Consider the following 21314-nt stretch of genomic DNA (forward strand, 5'->3'; position numbering starts at 1 on the left):
CCTTTGAGAGACCAAAAAGCATGGGCTTGTGCCTAGTGGATAGGACAGACCTACCTGGGCTCTCTTGGCAGCTCCGTCACTAGCACCCATATGGACATGGACAAGGTTATTTAATGTTTTTAAAAGCTGCATCTGGCCACAGTTTGAAAAAGGTGACCAGAACCTCACCACAAGTCTACTCTTCCAACTAAAACAAGAGCAATGCCACCACAGCTTTCATACCTCACAAAAGTCTGTATGACTGAATTCACTGGGATTTTTTAATATCTTGGGGCAATGGTCTGAAGTTGTACCAGGGCAGGTTTAGGTTGGGCATTAGGAAAAATTTCTTCACAGAAGGGGTTGTCAGACTCTGGAATGGGCTGCCCAGGGAGGTGGTCGAGTCCTCATCCCTGGAGGTATTTAAAAGAAGGGTAGATGAGGTGCTTAGGGACATGGTTTAGTGGTGGGATGGCAGGGTTAGGTTAATGGTTGGACTTGATGATCTTAAAGGTCTTTTCCAACCAAAGCGATTCTATGATTTGTACAAGGCTTTAACCTTCTAGGGCAAAAGCTTCTATAGCAACAAAGAGCATGATGGCAACAAGAACAAATTAAAGCTAAAGCAGTCAGTGATGTCAATAAAATTGTCACTTCTTGCCTAAGAGAGGGCTGATCTGGGGGACTTGCTGCATATTGCTGGTCACTGCTGTAGAGAAAGTGAGGCCAGAGAGAGACACTGAACTGCTTAACGTTATGTACATGTTCCCAACCCTCCAACATATATTGTTCCCTGTAAATTTGCTTCTTTATAGCAATCCAACAGCTACTCTGCACCAATTCTTTTTAATACCCCAAAGTCTTAACCACTAAACAGCCATGTCACTGGACTAATGCACAATTTTACAAGCTTTTAGAAGACAAGTTAAATTCTTCTTGTGAGAATGCTTGACTAGTGGTGGTGTCTTTTTTTCAAATCATAAAACTGATGTATAGTGTACAGGCCATCCTTAAGGTACACAAAAATCATAAGTGAAGAGAAGCACAGGAATTGGGACTGCAACTCAGGACTGGACAAACACAGCCGACTATCACCAGTGCTAGACTGCTTAGACAGAACAGTGAAAGAGTATGGGAGCTGTAGGGAAGGTAGTAATACAATTATAATTTGGAAAAAACAACATGGTAGCAAAAAGAGTATAGGAATTACATCAGATCATGGACATTCACTCAGTTTAGTCACCTCAGAAGAGAAAGACCAGTTCTAACATGTTCTATGTAACTGAATCATGTTAGGTTTATTGGAAAACATGTCAGGGGGGTAACAAAGGAGTGAAGACACAAACTATATAACTGTTGAGCTCCTGTCACTTAGCGTGTCTGAGCTTCTCAGCCTTGCATGCATCTTAAATTCTGTCAGGTACAAAGCTACCACTGCCTTTCCTACAGAAGGTGAGTCTCGAAGACACACAGTACCTTAAATGGCTACTACAGGTGGTATAAATGGCTGAGCTAGAAACTTAAGCCAGACCTCTCAGATCCTGCACAATATTCTGTACAGTTCAGCATCATCCTTCAGCACAATACTTTTTGGGTGGCCATGCCATCTGGGGTGCATTGGAAGTCAGTTTCTCAATTTGCAGAGTGCTTCTGAGTTTTTATTTGCATATGATGGCTCCAACAAAGATTTCAGAAGTCTTAATTGTGGATTCTGAGCAATGCAACCACCCCGTGACAGCTTCCTGTGCTAACATCCTTGAAAAGAACAATATAAGTGTTGTGAAGTACCCAAGATAGGTATGTCCCACTAGTAAACGCACTTAAATTATTTACTTTCCTAAGGTCAGCTGGAGTGCAGCGAAATCTGCTAGGTGTCTTACAAGGCACCACTGAAATTCTGCTAAAATCTAGGAGAGTGGCTGGAGAAAATGCTGTAATAAATCCTTTGAACAAGTTGGATTGATTCGATCATTCAACAGCTGCATTGCAACTGCCCAGAGAGCACAGGTTTCTGGCATAGCCATTCTGATTCTTGCCAGCACACACTAGCTATATATATGCAGCATTATCTTAGCTAACAGCTCTAAAAGGGATCCTCCGGCCAGCCAGAATCCATAGAAAACTCATTTCCATGCTGCCAATCACACAGCAACTTCAACTGCTTTAAAGAGAAAACTCAAATTTAATCAAAAATCTATTTATCTTTCTACAGAGCCATGAATATTTCTTTGGCTCTTATCACTAATTATTCAATATACGTGTGTCAAGAGCAACATTCCCTGCCTCTTCCCCTAGGCCATCTCCTCATCATTCTGCTACATCTCTGTGCAGCAAAAGCCACAATCTGCCCTTGATAACAAATAAGTATATCGCTCAGCAAGATCAAGAAGCAGTTGCTGCCTGCGGGTACCGCTGCAAAAAAAAGCACTGAATTTGGCAGTGTTTATTTCAAGGGTGATGTGGATTTTCCCAGGCTAGTCTGCCTGGGGCAGGAAGGGCTCTCTGAATGGTCATTCACAGCTATGACTCTAGGACAGAGTAATCTTAAGGATCTTGGGGGACCTTAGCAAAGCATTTACGTGGGATTTCAACCAGAGGAAATAAGCCAGAGTGCAATGGTGAAATCCAGGATAGCCCTGGACAGGTTAAGTCAGGCATTCAGAAAGAAATGTATACAACCTTGATTTATCTATTCTGAATTTAATCTGAGAAACTAGAAAAGTAGTTCTTGATCCGTGCAAATCAAGATACAGTGCAGCTACAGTAGATCTGAGACAACCAGTGTCATATCTTCAGCATCGATGTGATGTGCCTGTGATGTACACGTCATCATTATGTAGATAAGAGAGACCTGCACTGTGCACACACAAATCGACTGCACATGTATGGCTTATCTGGGACTACAGAGTAACTGCTTTTCCAGAGAAGCAGTTGGCTGATCAAGAAGCACAGGGAAAGCTGTGTGACCCTACTCCACAGTGTGACCGATCATGTGTTACACTTCCTGATGGGTCCTCAGGTCCCATCAAAGATGAGCACCCATGCCTGGGTCCTTTGGTCCCATGCCTTAAGATAGTGCCATTTGGGGAAGAAGAAAAGCTTCTTTGAGTGCCATTCTTTAGGTCTCACAGCTGGAGGCAGAGTTTCTGCAGAGAGGGAGGAACAGGAAGTCTCCTTCCCTCTGTTTTTCTTATGCATGAAGTTACCTCAATACAGGAGGCTGTACAGGTGCACTGAAGTCCTCCCATGTCTAGCTGTTTCTGCTGTTGCTTGGATGCTAGAGTCCCTTCTTCACCCCCTGGTAATCACTGTCTCCAAGCTGGCTTTCAGAGACAGAAGCTACCCACCAGCACAAAAGGCTGCCTGTGCTTTCCCCCCATGCTGGGTAGCGAAGGGCTGAGATGAAGGGGAACACCAGAGGAGTAGCAAAATGGATAAATGAAATTCTTCAGGAGAAGGACATATGTTAGAGCATCCTGAGCAGGGAAAATGACAGCCACAGATCACACAGAAAAGTTAAGACAGAGAGAGATCGAAGCAACAGTTCCAGTAGCAGTGGGTAGTTAAGGCTGCAGTGAAGGCAGTAGCTGTAGCTAAGGCTGTAATTAAGGTAGTAGCTGTAGTTAAGGCTGAGTGCTATTTTGCCATTAAAGCTTCAACTCAGTCATTTAGCTTTACATGAGAAAACTCAGCATCTAGCCCTCAGCCATCTTACAGCTGTTTATTTCTTGAGCGCAATTACATATTTAGGGAATCTGCAAATATCATTCATTGATTAATATATCAGTTCAAATTATTAAGACTTGGAGCCTTTCAGAGCTCTTAATTCAAAAAATGAAACAGACTCCCGTATTAAAAGGCCACAAAGGCTGCAAAGTTAAGTATTCCAAAGTTAAGAATTGCTAAAGTAAAGGCTGAAGAGGTTATACTGTACTCTGTGGGTAAGCAGGGTGGGGCAGTGGGTGGTTTGCTGTCCCCAACGCTTCTGTTTTACTTGTGGCCAAAGTTGGAAAGTCTGTAGCATTGTGAGGGCAGTTTAGTGTGATGAGGGATGAGCTTGTGACACTGGAGAATCAAACTCTCTGTCCCCGCCACAGAATCCTTCTGTGAAAGAAAATGAACAGGTGCCTTAAACTGAGATGTTCACAGGTAATTATGAGTTGCAGGTTCCCTGGTTTTCAAAATGACAGTGCGACACATCTGAAATTTGATTTACAGTATTTATAAGCACGTGGAGCAGTCGGTAGGCACTCTGCTCTCCAAGTAAAGGACTGTTATCAAGCACTGAGTACTCTGAGATATTAGGCCCCAGAGTATCCAACTGCACGCTCAAAACTGGTTGGTAATTTTGAGTTACATTTTGCAGAATCACGTGTTCTCTTATAAGTGGAGATAACCAGATCAATGCGGCAAACATAATATGAAAACAGTGTGATTAATATTTGTAAGCCTAAGATATGATGATGGAAATCCTACCTAGCATTCATAGCAAGGCTTTGAATGGATCCATAAAATGAATGATGAGGAAAAATCAAACACTAAATAGTGGTTTATTCAAAAAACTACACCATCCAAACACCAAAAGAGGCAGAGATTTGTTCCAAAAAACCTGTATAAGCTCATAATTAATGGCCATATCCTAATGTGAATGGGCTAAGTTAATGTTATACTGGCAAACTGAAGAAAAGTACATCTTAAATTCTCAGTGCTTGATTTTGCAGACTTAAAGCTTTTTTAACATACCTTGGGAGGTATTATAGGCAAGGCTAGTATTAATGGTTATTAATAAGGTTGTCTGGTACTTCCCTTTATAATCCTCATTTTAAGTTGCTTATGACTTACCATCAATTTAAACAACCTAACAACAATTTTCCTTGCTTTTTGTCTGCCTCTGGCTGGTTTCATGTTTGCATGAGCACGCATGTTGTGTATGGGCCAAAATATTTCCATTACCTAAGTTTAATCTAAATTAAATGGTTTTTTTTCCCAGAAGAAAGGAAAATTACTAGTATCCTCAACTGCAACAGGAAAACTTGAATATTCATTTCCATTCTCTAGAAAAATTTACTCAAACTGCCACCATTTCTAACAAACACACAGTGCCTTGGTTGTTACAAATACCCTGAGCTCAAAAAGAGCCAGTAATCAGTCCTAATGAGAATATGTGCTTTTTTTTTTTTTTTTGATAGATCCAGGTAATCTGTAGGTCTGCAAAGTGTTGCTAGGAATTGCTAGGGAGAGCTGAGAGCAGAGGAATTGACTGTGCTGGGTTGGAAGTTGCTGTTTTCCTCCATTATGCCACCAACAGGCGCAAGGCTTTCTTCTCACTCTCAATAAAATCATAATCAACATCCCTCCTTCCCACATGCACACAGCTTTCTGGATCAGGCCAGCGGTTCCCTATGGAGACACCAATATCAGAGAACTGTTGCATACAGTCAGTTAATTGTGTGGCTGTCAGCAGGGGTGTCAGTCTCCATACTGACTGCCTCTGCAGAGATCAGGTCTGGTGCTGGAGTAAGCTACATTTACATGTCAGCAATGTCCTAGCTCTTGGTTGGGATAGAGAGATTTGGAGGCAGGCAGCACAGAGACTACCGCTGCTGTGGGTTCTCCGTCATCTGGCAGCTTGCAGCAATCTCCATCCAGTAGGACTCAGTGTTTCAAAGCTGTGATGAGTGAAACAGAGAGAAGTGAAGAGATGGCAAAAATTTACTTTGCCAAGTTTTTGTAAGGAGCAATGGGGAATTAGGAAGGATCTTTACAAGCTCCCAGGAACTGTAACTCAACAGTATTTTCTTTCAATCCTTCATTCTAGCCATAAGCCCTCTTAGTTCAAGAAAAGGGAGCAAGGTCCAGGGAATGCCCCAACCCTTCCTACTGTTCCAAGACTCCTATAGAAATGACTATGTTCAATTTATATGTTCAGAGCAACTTGGGCACTGCAATGACTTGCTAAGACAGAGAACTGAAGCAGAGAAAGGTAATGCATCTTGTCCAAGACCACCCTGAATGCCTTCAGCAGAGACAGAAATCAAGCTCAGATCACCTGGGTCTCAGTCCTGAGGTTTAACCATAAGGCACTCACTCTTCTTGCCTAGTGACAATTCAGGATAGATTGGACAGTATCTACCATTCTGAAACACTGAGAGGCAGCATGCTGGGAAGAACTGCTGTGAAAAAAGACAGGGGAGTGTCTCTGCATGCCATTGCCTGGATGGGTAAAGAGAAGGAAGAGCTGAAGAGATCTAAAATAATAGAAGCAGCATCCTACCACATCTTCCACTTCCTTGCTTGTCTGCTGTTTGCTCACAGACCTCCCCTGCTCCTGGAGGAATGGAGAGACTCAGTGTGTTACTTTGGCATTTCAAGGACCACCTCTCCATGAGACTGCCTTGCTGTGCAATTTCTGCAGTAAGCAGAATTATTCCTGCAGACCCTACACACAGCTCCTCTTCCCTTCAGGGTTCTAAAGACACATGTTTAGAACAACGGCTTATTCTTCTGTGCTGTGTATATGCAGGATTTGCACAATATACATTTCCAGAAATGGGGATTCATTACAATCAAGGCCCAATGTGCAGTCCGTCAGTGACAAATTATGTCAATGAAACAGTAAGTCTCCTTAACCTCACTCTCCTACACAAGCACAACTGGATTGAACGTTCACTGTTCTCTCCAGGTAGCCATCAGTGCCTCAGAAAACCATGCATATCTAAGGAGTAGCTCCCAGAAAACACTGACTCTGAGGTATGCAATCCAGCCTATTTCAGGCTATGTGAGTATCTTCATGAGGCCAGTCAAGGCTCAGTGGTGACCTAAAGACTACCCAAACTTTGGACTAAACTTAGCAGTTCACTTGTGACAGCAAAGAAATTTTGACTGCACTCTAACCGCTCTGCTGTACTGACAAAGTTGGCTGCATCACACGGCTCAACCCCATCTGATCCTCCCACTCTGACTGACAGAAATACCTGGAGACTCCTTGCGTGACTGTCAATGGAAATGTTACAGTTTCATCTCATTATCAGTGTTCACAGCACAGATAAAACCATTCTGGAAATTAACTTCTGGGTGCACGGAGGAGCATCTCATTAAAGCTCAGTATCTCAGCCATGATTCATTCTGTTTTGTTCCTTTTCATGCTGGCTGAAAGTACCAACTACAAGGGCAGGTAAAGCTGTTGCCTTGAAAGGCTCTGAGGTTGGTTACTGTGTGTGCTCCAAGGAAAAGGGAGTCATAACTGGGTTGCCTTTCTTTGTGAACAGTGTGGCATATTGTTATATATTCCTTCCTTCCTTCCTCCCTTCACCCCTCAAACCAGAGAGATCACAAGACACCAGTATCAGCCATGCTGGGCTCCACGCCAGGAGAATTAATGAAGTGGTGTAATAGCTCACACAGAGGCCTAGTGATTGGCACCACACTTAAAATGCATCTGCAAGGCAGGAGATCATAGTGTTGCTGCTGTGTTCTGTTTATTACAGGCATGTCTCTTCCATTCCATTGATTTATTAGCGTGTTTTAAGGCCACAATGTGGGGGCTGGCTCTGCTTGAAGCATGGAGATTTGAATTTCAGCACAGCTTATGGAAAGGAAGACTCCCTTTGAGACTCTAGACCTGGATGACAGAGCCTGGTGCTAACAAGAACAGGAACCCTACTGAGAGGCTCACTAGGAGTTTGAAAAATCCTACAGAGCAATGTGAGACTGGGTTGGTTTTTAAACTTCCTCTTGTTTTTTTTCATGGAACGAAGGGGAAAAATTGTATTGAAAGTGTACAGAGGCTTTGTGGTGACTGCAGAGAGGACTTAATTTCCTAATCTAGAGGGGAGGTTTGAAAGCAGTTGCAAGCAACAGATGTGCAGACTCATAGCTCCTTGCTTTTCATCTGTACTGTTAAGAGGTCAAATCTTGACATGGACAGAAAGGAACGGGTGGGTCTCAGTGTACTCATCAATCAGCATTTGATCACATAATGAACTTCAAATAATTTTGCTATCCATTTTTCATGACTTGGAAAGCAGAAGCCATACAGGACTGAGAGGCAGTGGCTGGGTTGTATAGGGAACCATGATGGCTCCACACCTACCCTGAATTGCCTTGGCTCAGAGCACAGACTGAAAAAAAGTGGACCGTAACCAGCTGAGGATGGGGCCGGGCTGGAGTCATCAGATTCATACTACCAAAGGCCAAGAAGAGTAGGTCTGTATGGGAGGAGGTAGAAATCTGCTGCTACTGTCTGCGACTCCAGTTGCTGAGCTCGCTGTTATAACAAATTCAGACACAGCTAAAAGCTGGCGTAGTGGTGCCAGGCTGCAGCAAGCTCAATGCAGCTGCTGCCCTAACCACAGCTCACTGCGGCAGCACCCTGCACAGTCAACACAGCACCAAGCCATAGCTACAGTGGGGGGTGCATGGTCCAGTGGTGCCCCTAGAGGCGGTGGTGATAAGAAGGCATTGCCCCCGGAGAGCGTGCCCTGTCCCCAGCCAGGCACCCAGGCTTTGCTCAGCTGTTGAGCTTACTGCTGGCTCCCCTGGAAATTCCTAGAAAGCTCTTGCTGGCAACTGAACTGCCATGGAAATGCTTTTACATTGCCCCTGCAATATTCCTCCAAGCAGTCTCCTTTGTACCTGCATTCATGCCCTGCTTGTAATTGCAAAGGACCCTACTGCCTCCCTGTCAATCCTGCATGTGAGTCGAAACGAAGCAGTGTAGAGCACGAACAGGAAGAGCTGCAAGCAGACAGCCTAATCAGGACATGCAAATTCAATTTCAGAAGCCCTAGATTTGTTTTTTTCCAGCCACTAATATTTTTAAAGCCTCCTTTTAAAACAGCCAACACTACTGCTCTCAGTTCCCAAAATTATATGGCCAGTGAAAGCAAACACACATCAGTGTATGCACATGAATCCAAACCTGAAAGCCTTGATTTTTATATCCGTATATGACACCTACAGAGGCCTGCTTTTCACTGTAAAGCACTTGAAAAACCCTTCTTTTAGCTATCTTATACACTACGTGCATCATATCCATTTATTATCTTGCTGGGAAATAACAATGCATGGTGCAAGTCTGCAGGTCTTTATTGAAACCCTTACTATAGACAACTTTTATGCCTGGAATCTATCACTGATTTTTGCAATATATTCTGTGACTCACCCACAACTGGTTTCTAACAAGCTGTCCCCAACCTGCAGCGATGCCATCCCGAAGTCTGCTATCCGGATGTTGTTCTTTTCATCCAGCAGTAGGTTTTCTGGTTTTAAGTCCCTGTGGCTGTAAAGAGAAGATCAAGAAGTGAGTTAAATTATCCCTGACAGCTTTCCCACTCCAAAACTTGTTCTTTATCCAGCGCAGCATCCAACCTATTATATTTTAATTGATTTCATTTTTTTTCCTGTCCCAAGTAGAAGATGACACATATCCAAGATCCAGTCTTTGCAATACTCTAGGCTGTATCCCAAATGCCCACTCCTGATGAATGCAAGGCTTGAGCCTGCAATGCCCTGACAGGAAATGAACATCTTCAGCTTCCAGTGATATCAACACAATCTGACGGAGAAACCGAGGGAAATAAGTAGGAGGAGAATCTCAGCTTGGATTTAGGGCTGATATATTCCATCATATGCCAGCTCCTTAAGGAAGGAGGCAACACCATCAATATATTCTGTCAACAACAAGAAACAAAATGAGTGATATCTAGAGAAAAAAACATCCTTGGTGTAAATGCTACTGCAAAAAGTCCCTATTAGGAGTTGTTTACATAGGCATATGGCTTTGAAAAAATTTTGGGTAATTAGCTCTGACGGAGAAATCCCTTCAACCCAGCACTGCTTATAATTGAGGGTGCCAGCAGGGGGAAGGAAGAGAGAGGATTCCTTCCTTTCCATCAAAACTTCATTCTCTTATTATTTGGCAACATGGGAAGAGCCAGGCAGCCATGATTTTCAGGATGGCAACTGCTGCTTTAAATCAAAGGTATCATATATTGACTAATTTATTAATCTCCATTAGCCAAGCCAACATCATTGTGCACCCATGTCTGCTTCTTACTACTGAAGTACTTTTGTACAACTATTACATTTACTTGATTTTATATCCAAAGACAAAAATCTTGCACAAAACTTGTGATGTCTTTGCTTTTTTTCTTTTTATTTGCAACTCTTGAAGAGTCACAGAGATGAAAGAAGCAGACTGAAGAAGTTAATGGCCATGAAAAGAAGCCCTGAATGCCATCATCAAGGACAGCAGTCCTGCACAAAGGCAAGATCGTCAACATCTGCCAAATCTGAACATGCTCCAGCCCCAGCAGTGAAATGCAGTGAAGAGCCCACAGTCCTAAGGCAAGCTAGGAAAGCTGGACACTAACGAGACAGTAGTGTGTGATTTATTCTTTCCTCCAGCAGACATCCTGGACAGTTCTCACCATACAACTAATTTCATTAATGGGGTGCTGGGAAGACCTCATCTGACTGGGGAGATGCATTGAAGTTCTCCTGTCTTAGGACTAGGGCTCAGTGGCAAGTAACAGCTCCCTGTAAAGCAAGCAGTGCTTATTCGATGCTAAGAAACAAGAAACCTCCCCACAGTTCAAGTTGAATGCGTGTCCTTCTACTGTGCGTGGTTTTTCAGTGGCTATGGTTGTTTTTCAGTCTTGGCAACTGCTCCTGGCTGGCTGCTGAACATGGTGTAGAAGCTGAGGGTGCTGCTGCCCATGCCTGTTCCACTGTTTGTGCACTGGGTAACATCATTCATTCATGTTCGGTCTATAGTATGCCTTTGGTACCTAAAAATTGAAAATCTTTGCTTACGCTAAAAATGTGTAGTTTTTTTAGAGAGAAGAGAACTTGAAGGAAAGATCAGGGCACAGCATGACCCAAGCACAGGACATCCATGTTTCTCCAGCCTGGATGCGCACTCACTACAAAACATCTCATGTTATTTCAGGAAAATGGTGCAGCTAAAGGAAATGCAAAAATGTTGCCCTTCCATGCCTCAAAGCTCCCAGCCTTAGCAGACCTGCCACAGGCCCTGGCTGGAGCAGAACGTATGTGAACCTTGAACCAGTCCCACTCCCAGACCACTGAGAGGTGGTGAAAGGGAAGGGATGATACCTTTGAAAATGAGTACAGTATTCACGGGTGGAAAGGAGTCGTCTTCTCCCCATTTCATCCTTTCTTCCCATCATCTGGGATCCAGAACACAGACAGTTTTAGGTCTGGGTTTTTAGGGAGGATTAAGTGGGAAAATGAGGTTCCTATAAAGTGGCAAATATATTCAGGGGTTATTTGGAGAGCCACTCCAAGAGAGAGGAAAAAGGGGGTGCCACCATCCACATTCCAAATGTGGAGTAAGCTTCACCTCACTGTACACTGCAATGCTTTTCCACAAATGACCAACCTACATGGGCTGATGGTGGTCTTTAGGCAGAGGTCCTGACCCACCTCCCAGAGAGCATTTTGAAAGCCTTCAGCTGGGACCTGGGGATTCGCAGGGCTGGGATAGTATGTGTGAAAGGAAATCTGGAATGACACCAGACCTTAAAGATTTTTTTTTTTTCTCCAGACACCAAAATAAACCAAGAAAAATTATCAGCTCTTCACTATAGCCCACTGAGCAGAGAGGAGAGTGTGGACTCTGTTGAGAACCATTACATTCATTGTTGACTGGGCCCTAAAATACAAGAACTGTCATACAGCAGTTTTGCATGTCTCTGACTCTTCTCCATCCCTCTTTCAACACAGTCCCTAGTGCCCAGTATAGATGGTTAGCACAGGAATTCCATGGCAGCCTGAGTATTTTTTTTTTTGTATCGTGGCATCACGCCTCCCAGAGATCAGGGTGCCAGTGGGATCAGGCAGTGCTTGCATATTCAACCACAAAAGAATTTTATGCCCCAATGAAAGTTTTCTTCTAGCTGGAACATTTCTCTGCTATCCGTCTTTGGACCACTTTGAATTTGCCGAGGCAGCATCCTGGGTATAGAAGTCAGGCCAGGAGTCTGCACTAGAGTGTCAGAACCAGCACCACTGCCACCAGGAATGAGACTTCCTCTCTGATTTCCATTTTCCATCTTTGTATTGCCAGCCTTTCAAATGCCAGAAGGAAGGGAGAGGAACATATGGGAATAGGGAAGGCTTGTTCTAATTTACCTAAGAGCCCAGCAGCCCGGACAGCCTCATGCATTCATATTTGGAAAGAATTCTCTTGTGCCAAAATGAAACAAAACAAAACAAAACAAAAATCCCACTGTATGTGGTAATTACTTGGCATTAATGGAACATTGCAGAGTAAATGCATTTAATTTGGTCCCATTCCAGCTGATCTCTCTGGCTCTCCATGTCTTATATGACCGCATCAAACTCCTCTCTCTGCAGGTGAACAGAGGACTCGTTACCCTTTTGTTGTTCTAAAGGCTCTAAAGCTGTAGGGGCTTTATCACATGGCTGGAAAACCAGAAGAGAAGCAAGCAGCTTCTCTAGTGACAAACATGGCAAACTCTCCTATTGAGCCCTGCGTATGCTGAGGAAGAATATGAAAGAGAAATCCAGCACTGTAGTCAGTGTAATCCTGATCCAGGGTGGCCACAGACTGCCCATAGCTCCTCAACCAAGACAACGGAGTGAGAAGTTAGCTCAGGAGTCTGCATACTGCAGACTTTTGAAGGGAGAGCGTGTGAGTGAAAGGGAGCCATTAAACAAGCTATGACAGGGGAAGCACATGCTGTCAGACTCTCTGCAATGTCCCTCTTTTACAGATTACAACAAAGGCTTTACAATTCCCTTGCAGCACAAGATAGATACAGAGAGAGGTCTGAAAAAATTGTCCCATGGAAACGGGCACAGTTCTTGGAGGTGGTGCATGGAAAATGGAAGGCACGCATATGCGTTAACGTGTTCCAGCTTCCCACTTACACACTGGCCACGCTTGCTTTCTGGTTGCTCCCAGTGATGCTATTCAGACAGTTCCTCTAGCTCCCTCCATTGCCTTTCTAGTCCGTCCTCCCACTCTGGGAATATCCCCGTATCTGTACTGCAGTCAATTGCAGCATGCATAAAAAAGTAAAACACTCTCCCCCTGTCACCCAGGGTTGGCAGAAGATTTTTGGTGTAGTGACAGACTCCAGATCTTGGATTCGAAGGAGCTATGTCACCTGGCACGAGATGATGAACTAACCCATTATTTTAAAGTGATTTTTGAGACAAAACGTTCGTATCAGTTTCTATGACAACTCATTGTAGGTCACAGATTTCTAACCCAAGAAACCTCCTAATTGGAGTAGTTGCAGGTCATTTGTACTAATCAAATTGTTGGCTACTTTGCAAATGCTTTCTTACTGACCCCAAACTCCCAGAAGGGCCAGACCACAGAATAATTGTTCTGCAGTATGCCTCTTAAAAGTGCCTGATATGATGCAAATAATTTATCAGTAATAATCAATAGTATGAGAAGCAATATTTTTAATTTTCTTGAGCAGAAAAAACTTTTCATCTTATCTTGTCTTGCTTCTGCAAATCAGATCCAAATGTGTAACTTGTACCTACCGACAGAATAATCTTTGTTTAGAGCCATGGTTGCTATGCTCAAATTTAGTAAGTTTTCACAGAATTCTGCAGAACAAATAAATATAGTTATAGCTAGGAAAAAGGACAACATCTGTAAACATATCAGGAGACCCAGAGAAGGGTATGAATGCATAAAACCTTGCTTGCTTTTAAACAATTATTTCCATTGACCTATTACAATATATCGCTCCCCCTTACTAACCATGTCTCAAACCATGTATTCATGTATTTCAAAGCCAGAACAGACTGTCAGGTCTGATCACCACCACTGTGCTTGCCAGAGAATGTTACCTGGTTATGCTTACAATAAGACTATGCCATTTTTGAGTTTCCAGTGGCTTATATAAAGAAGTAAACTTACAAAAATACATGTCCTCTGACTTTAGCTGAGCTGGTAACTTTGCCTTTGGCATTGCAGCTGCTGTACTTGATGGGTTTTCTCCGGTTCCCTGTACAAGGGAAATCTGAAGATTCCTCACTGTTTTAAAGTGAGTCTCAATCACAGATCTGAAACTCCTGGATTCAGGCAATGATTGGTGAATCTCAGCTCTCAACAGAGGAAAAAGGTATCTTCCTCACGTTTGATGGTCTGAAAGAAAACTTGAAAACCTAAAGACTCAAGGGCCCAAACCCCCCATCCCCCAGCAACCACCCTTATTAAATTCCACAATCGCTAGACTAGTTTCACATTTGGAGGCCTTGAGTCATGATTTCAAACTGTCCAGCTGCTGCAATCTGAAGTGTTCAACAGATAATCCCTGCAGAACACTATAGCATGCTCCCTATAAATGCAGCAAAGCAGAGCAGGAGTCACTAGGAGGGTGGCACTCTCTGACAGAACATGGCACCTGGCATTCTTCAGCTTTCTCTATTTCACCCCAGATTTCTCCCTAAAAGCTTCCTTTACTGACAGTGCTCTGTGGCTCTCGCCTGCAGGAATATACCAGAGATTTTGGCACTACTGCTGTGAAATCTTGAAGCGTTATTTTATAAGGAGCCTTTCCCCCCCTGCACTGATGGGAAGAACACAAGGCAAAGTCAAACAAAGCTCTTATTCATTGCCTCAGCCCTCTAAGTCACACACCCCCATGCCTACGCATGCACACACAGACACACTCCAGCAAGAGCTTTGTGCATACTCAAGCAGGCACAGCCCCAGGCAATGAAGGGGGAAAGGGCCCTCATAATTGTCATTTATCAATATTCATAAAGAACCTGCCTTAACCCCCTCTTGTGCATGCTCAGGAAAAAAACACAAAATGAAACTCAACCAAAATAAAAATAAAATGAAATAATCATCTTGCTGCTCATTACCGCAGGGGATTTCCTCTCAATGTCACCACTGCCCTGTGCAGTAATTGGCATTATCTGTTATCTCTGAAGCCATAATAAGGTTTGCCACAGGGCATTTTCTGTAATCATATTTTTATTTGTCAGCTTGTGAGATACAGACACCAAATATGAGCTTGACCAAAGCAAAAACCCAACACACACAAAATACGGATGCCACCAATCCCAGCTCTCGCCGGTGATGTCACACGCAGCCAATGAGGCGCCCGCCAGCTCTCCTCGCCTGGCTCCCACCCTCCATTGGCGCTGCAGCATTCCCTCGCTCGAGATAAAAGAGACTCTTCCTGAGGAAAGCAAGGATTTGCGACCTACCCCTACATTGTTTCCGACAGAAAATATAGCCGTCACTGAATTAGCTGAGAGCTCTCCCACAGCACGGAGTCAGGATATTCAAAAGGGACTACTGATTTGGGGGACCCAGCTGAGATATCTTAAAGGCCCTGAATTTAGGAGAGCAGACACCCAGCATTAGGTGAATGGCAGCTTAGGAAAAAAACATCAGTTATGGCCAAAGAAAACTTCCTAGGCTAGGATGGTCTTACACTGATGTACAAGGAAGCCCAGGTTCCTCTGCGTTTTCTTGCACCATTTCTGAGTGCATCCGCTCCGGGCACTGCAGCACGGTGCAGAGGCCTCGGAGCTAGCACGGAGGAAGAGCTGGGAGCAGAAGCAATAATGCTGCATCACTGAGCTAACTGCTCCGCTTGCCAGCTCAGGCAAAGCAGCAAGGTAACACAGAGATGCTGTTAGCAGGATCCCAACTAACACCTCTGCACGGTGCTGTCTGTTTGCACCCATGGTTGCCCATGGGTCCCTAGCACAGCACGGTGCTACATACACAGAAAAGTATTTAGAGAATCCTGCAGTGCGTTACCTATCAGCTTTCCCCCATGGCCAACCTGTACCACAGAACCCCACGATTGCATCTCAGAGTGACATACGTCAAATCTTCCCTCGCTGTTTCCATTAAATAAAGTAAGATCAGAAAGCATTTTTTTAAAACAACACACAGACTCAAGCTCCGAGCCTACTCTGCTTCCTTGTCTGAGCTGCTTGTTTGAAAACACCTCTCAGGCACAGGTGATCTCGCCACACAGTAGCAACAGAAGCCTTTTACTGACAGGATCATTGGGGAATCCTTTCTGATTCTTTGATCCAGGAATCCTGGTGCATCAATACATTTTGAGCAGCGAAAGCTGAATGTGGTTACATACTGCTGTAAAAGTAAGCCACAGATATTTCACAGTGTTTTTGGAGGCACAGGAAGATGGGACAATGATTCGAGGCTGGGGACACCAGGCTATCAATCTATTCTGCCAGTAGGTTAGAGGCACCCACATTTAGTCATTAACCAAAGCAGAAGCCTTCATTTTTCAACATGGTCATAACTGGATAACCTGGATGATGAGATGATTTGTCATTTCACTGCCCCACGACAGGACAAGGTCAGGCTTCATTGCTTAGGAAAGCACATTAACTTTTATACTCACACACATGCACACACTTATATTTATGCATGCTTTGATTTTCAAAAAGGGTTTAATGATAACTGTCCAGAATACAACAGAGTCCAATACAACACAGACCACGCAAGTCTTAGAGTGACCTGGAGGGAGGGAGAGCTTATGATTTACTGCTAACTTATTCAGCCCTAGATGCTAGTCAAGTGGGAGTTGGCAAGGAGACAGGGGATTTACTTCTAAACAAGACTACTGCCCACAATCCAATATGTTTAACAGAGGAAAATGGATTCCTCAAGAGACACATGCACTCTGCCTTGGAAATTCCACATATCTCTAAACCTGCAGAGGTGCTTGTTTGTCTGACAGCCTCACCACAATCCCGACTCAGTTTATTAAAGCGTGCCATATCCAGAGATATCCAGCACAAGCCCAAAGGACTAGCATGTATGTGTATATATGCATGCTTTCACAGAAACTTCTAGTCCAACAGAGATTCACATTTCTCTAGAATATTCATTTGGAAGAGTAAATAACTTATCTTCAGTTGTACTTAAACATTTTTGAGTCTTCTTGGATTGGGTCTCTAAGCGTTAAGCCAGTTAGGGAACAGGACCATGTATGTATGCAATCCACCAGTGGTTACACTGACCAGTGTACATAAAAAATAACAGCTGTACAACCTACCAAGGATTATGCTGATTATAAGAAGGTCATGATCACTCAACCCAGTTGATTAGTAGGGAGGAAAAATTGTGGGATTTACAGAATAAAACTTGTCAAAGGTCTCTGCCAACAGAGAAAACTTAGATCCTCTAGTTAGGGGATGCAACCTGCTCTCAGCTCCTCTGGGAATTTGTTTGACTACTGTAACCCTGCTTGTGCCAGGTAGGCATTGGCCTCGGGACCTTCTCATCAAATCCACCATCTTTGAGCTTCCTCTTCTGCTAATAGTATACTCTTCTTAATATATCCTCAAGAAAGGCTTTTATTGCCCTTTCTGTTTGTTAGAAATATGCTCTCTTTCAGATTAATATTTCCTGTTTAAATGAGTCAGAGATGTAGAGGGAGCGGGCTAGAAGAGCAAGTTAAATATTTAGGGACCCATTTTTGCAGTGATCATTTATGCTGTGGATGTCTGGTTTGCGAGTTTTCAGCGCAAAACTGGGGGGACAGGAAATCACTGTGCTGTTTTCTGAGCAGTAACTACACAGTGCGTATGCAGAGCCAACTCCTGCATCTATCAGTGGCCCTCAGCCTCCTGGAGGGGGGGATCTATAGCTGTCTGTGGCTATGGACAAGCAGCCACGCAGACATAATGTAAATGGTCTCCCCCAGCCAATCTAACTGCGAGGAGCTGCATTTCTGAGAAATAAGCAGGCAGTTAAGGGTCAGCAGCTATACAGAAACTCTGTGCTCAGACTGATTATAACTTGATTTCAGTATAATTTAAATTACCTAAACTTGCTGAAGATGAAAGAGAAACCGGTCCAATTTAAAATACCACCTGAAAGCACAGGTTAAACCACACTTGATGGTTAAATCACATGATGGAGTTAGTGAGTATCAACAGCAGTCAGATCAAGGAAATTCTTCCCTACTGAAAGGAAATTAAAGGCAACAGTGACTCAAATGCCCAGAAGGGACTCAGTGAAGGTTGCCAAAAGCCAGCAGGTTTCCAAAAACTGAAGGAAGCCATAAAATGACTTTGTTGTATTCAAAATTGTCCCCAGTTTCTTCAGGGATTAATTTTGATATAGTGTATGTAATTTTCAGTTATTAGCAAGTGTCCCAAGAATGACAGAAATTAAACTGCTTTTCCTTGGTGGTTTTGGTTTTCCTGGTTGAAGCATTCCCTGTGAATGAATTCTCCTCCAATGAGAAATGACGGACAATCGCCTCCATGAAAATTCTGTCTGTGACTGGTGCACTGTCTCCCGGACAGCCAAGAATTAAAAAATACATCAGCACTTTACATAATGCTTTTAGAGCTTTACAATATCAGTTACTTAATAGCAAGTAGAAGTATTAAGAAATAAGAGGCCTTTATTCTGTGCTTTTATGTAACACTCCCATTGGAAATGTCTGTACTCACCATATTGAATGACTATGGCAGAAGTCTAAAGCAGAGATGATTTGTCGGAAGAACTTCCTGGCTTCTTTTGGTGTCAATCTTCCCTTTTTTACGAGATAGTCGAAGAGTTCCCCACCTGACACGTGTTCTAGCACCAAATACCTAGAAAATAACAAAGCCAGGATTCTGTAAGCACATTATCATACTAACCCCCTCACACACACAGAGTTATATACAAACACCTCTATTTACACGCAGTCAAGGAGAGCACTTCTGGAAAGAACAGTAGAAGAGAATTGGAATTTTAAAATCAGGAGGGATTAATATTTTTAACAGGGGTTCTGCAAACTTCAGACATTCTTCACTGTTGGATTCAGTGTTCAATATAATAGCAAGAGATAATCTGGAAGCCAAAAATTACTCAAAAGACCAGGAGGGGATGAAGAGAATAATCAGCTATAAGCTTTCACAGCAGTTCTTAAAGCTACCGTGGAGTGAGAAGCACTAGGAAGCCTCAGGTCCCTTAACCAAGCTGACAGTTCCTTTATAAAACAGCTGTGGCAAAGCTGCACTCACATACTGTTCTGTCTTGGACACCTGAGAACCAGACAGATGTCAACAAACTAGAAGGAATTAAAAAAAAAAGGTGAATACTTTAAATTATGAAAAAAGGTTAAAAGAACTACATGTGTGCAGCCTACATAAGGGCTTCAGCTTTTGCTGCTGAACAGCAGTGATTTGCTGGAGTAGCTGCCCTCCCTTGCAACTCACACATGAAAAATGTGACACTGAGTGAATAAATGTGGCACAACGGGGAGTTAGGAGCATGAGAGGAACCCCAGACCTCACATAGCACTCCTGGCAGTCATAGCGGGAAGAGTGAAATCTTCTGGCAGGAAAGGACTTGCCATGGATGGACCGTCTTGTTGTAAGTAGGGGTAATGAAAGTAGCCAAGCAGAGGAAAACTTAGTATAAATCTCTGGAAATGTTGCCTAATAGAGGGAATGAAATAGTTTCCCCAGGGAAGTGGCAGGAACACCGTCAACTGAACCATTTAAAAATAAACCAGATATAATACGGACTAAGGAATAGACTTCTATTGGCAAGAGGATTGCTTGAAACCTCCATGGACTTTTTCCATCTCTGTTGTAATTTTGTACTCTACGGTCTCCTTGCTTGTTTGCCCAGCCTACACTATTCTAACGTAGAATGAAGAAATTACGCAATGAGATTATTCAGAATCTGAAATTACATGTATGAACAACAAATTGTTATTATTTTTACTGAAAAATCGCTTTTGTTGTTTGGTTCTGTTAGTTGGTTTAAACCTTGTAAGAGAAGCAGAAACCTGTACTCCTCCCTTACTGCCTAACTCCTTTGAACTGAATTTCAGGGTTGCATGGTAAGGCACGTGATCTGAAAGGTGGTTTCTATAAAGCAGCAATGCAAGGGTGAACAGGGCACTCAAACCTTTGGCAGTTTGTTTGAGAGACATCACCAGAAAACTTGCAAACAAGAATTAGGTATTTTTCCAAATTTTGTGTGTACTTCTCTGTCCTCTCCTCCCAACAGCACTGCAGACCAGGCTGAACTGTATGTACAGTATAATACCTATCTCTCAATGCTTTTCAGCAAGCTAGTTTTACTACCAGTATCAATCCAACTCTTCAAATTTGCGTGGACAATGAAAATAACTCATCCAGGATGTCTTTTCTGTACCTCAAGCAGCATGATCTCAAAGGAAATTTCTAAATTTGAAATGAAAAGAGGAGAAGATTATTACAAAATTGGGGGTTTAATTATTCCTGTTTTCAATGTTTCCAAAAAGATGGAACAGTAGAAGGAGTAAAAGCTGTTCTGAAGAAAGTAAAATTGGCTTAATGATAATGACATTAGCCTTGAAGTCACAAAAGTGGGACCTGCGCTCCTCCTGGTCCATCATCAGCTCCTGTGCACTTCCTTGTATCAGCTCCCAGCCAGCACAAGGAGAAAGCATTTCCCTGCCTTACAGAAATGCAGCAGAGAATGCAGCAAGAGATGGACACTAATACTGTCTTGCTAGCTAAGTAAGTAGTAGAAAGGCACAAGAAAGTGGACAACAAAATTAAATTCTAAACTTTAGGGAATTAAATGGTATTTTCTGCCATTTTTATCAAAATAGAAACAGTTACAAGAAATGTGGTAATATTGACCTTTTTTTTTTTCATTAAAATGAGTACAAAACAGAAAAATCTTGACTTGAAAATCACATTTGGAATATGTGGGTTACCTTCTCTTCAAGAAGAGATGAGTAGTTACCAGACTGTCTACTGAGTATGCCTTGGTAATATGGAGATCACTGTTTAGTTGCATTACATTTTCTGAGCAAAAAAAAGAACCGCTCACAAGAAAGCCGATATGCAGAAGCCACAGGCACTGGGGTGTCCACATTTTCAAGTCCCAATCCTCGCTTTCCGAGCCTTGGCTAACAGACACTCTGGTAAGAGAGTTTGCTATATAATTCATTCTCCCTCTCATACTAGAGACAGATCTGGCTAACTACCCCATATGGCAGACCCATTTTGGCACAGAATCAATCCTAAAATTCTCCTTGACAGCTCCCTCTCTCACTGTGCCCAGCAGAAGCTGGATACAGCAGTGCATCTTGCCCCCAAAATTCAAATTGCTAGCTGCCTTCTTTTCCTGGGAGGTATTTTACGAAGATGATTGCAGTTACAGGCATACAGAACACCCTCCACACTGGTTTCAAATGCACAGTTTTGGAAAATTACAGACCCAGCATTTCTGTCACCCACAGCAGGAACTGCAAGGCAATTTATTTTCATCAACTTCATCTCATTAAAACCACTCAACAAAAATGCACTGACATGTTGTATGAAAA

General features: G+C 43.1%; 1 protein-coding gene across 1 annotated transcript in view; it reads right to left on the reverse strand.

Moving 5' to 3' along the window:
* The window catches only part of BRSK2 (BR serine/threonine kinase 2), a 317924-nt gene that overhangs the window by 73027 nt on the left and 223583 nt on the right, over positions 1–21314 (reverse strand). The window contains exons 4-5 of the mRNA XM_009637298.2: positions 18454–18594; positions 9143–9259 (exon numbers count right to left, since the gene is read on the reverse strand). Coding sequence (XP_009635593.1) covers positions 9143–9259; positions 18454–18594 — 258 coding nt within the window. The remainder of the gene's footprint in view (positions 1–9142; positions 9260–18453; positions 18595–21314) is intronic.

Source organism: Egretta garzetta, unplaced genomic scaffold, assembly GCF_000687185.1.
Source record: "Egretta garzetta isolate BGI_Z169 unplaced genomic scaffold, ASM68718v1 scaffold44, whole genome shotgun sequence".
Taxonomy (NCBI): Eukaryota; Metazoa; Chordata; class Aves; order Pelecaniformes; family Ardeidae; genus Egretta; species Egretta garzetta.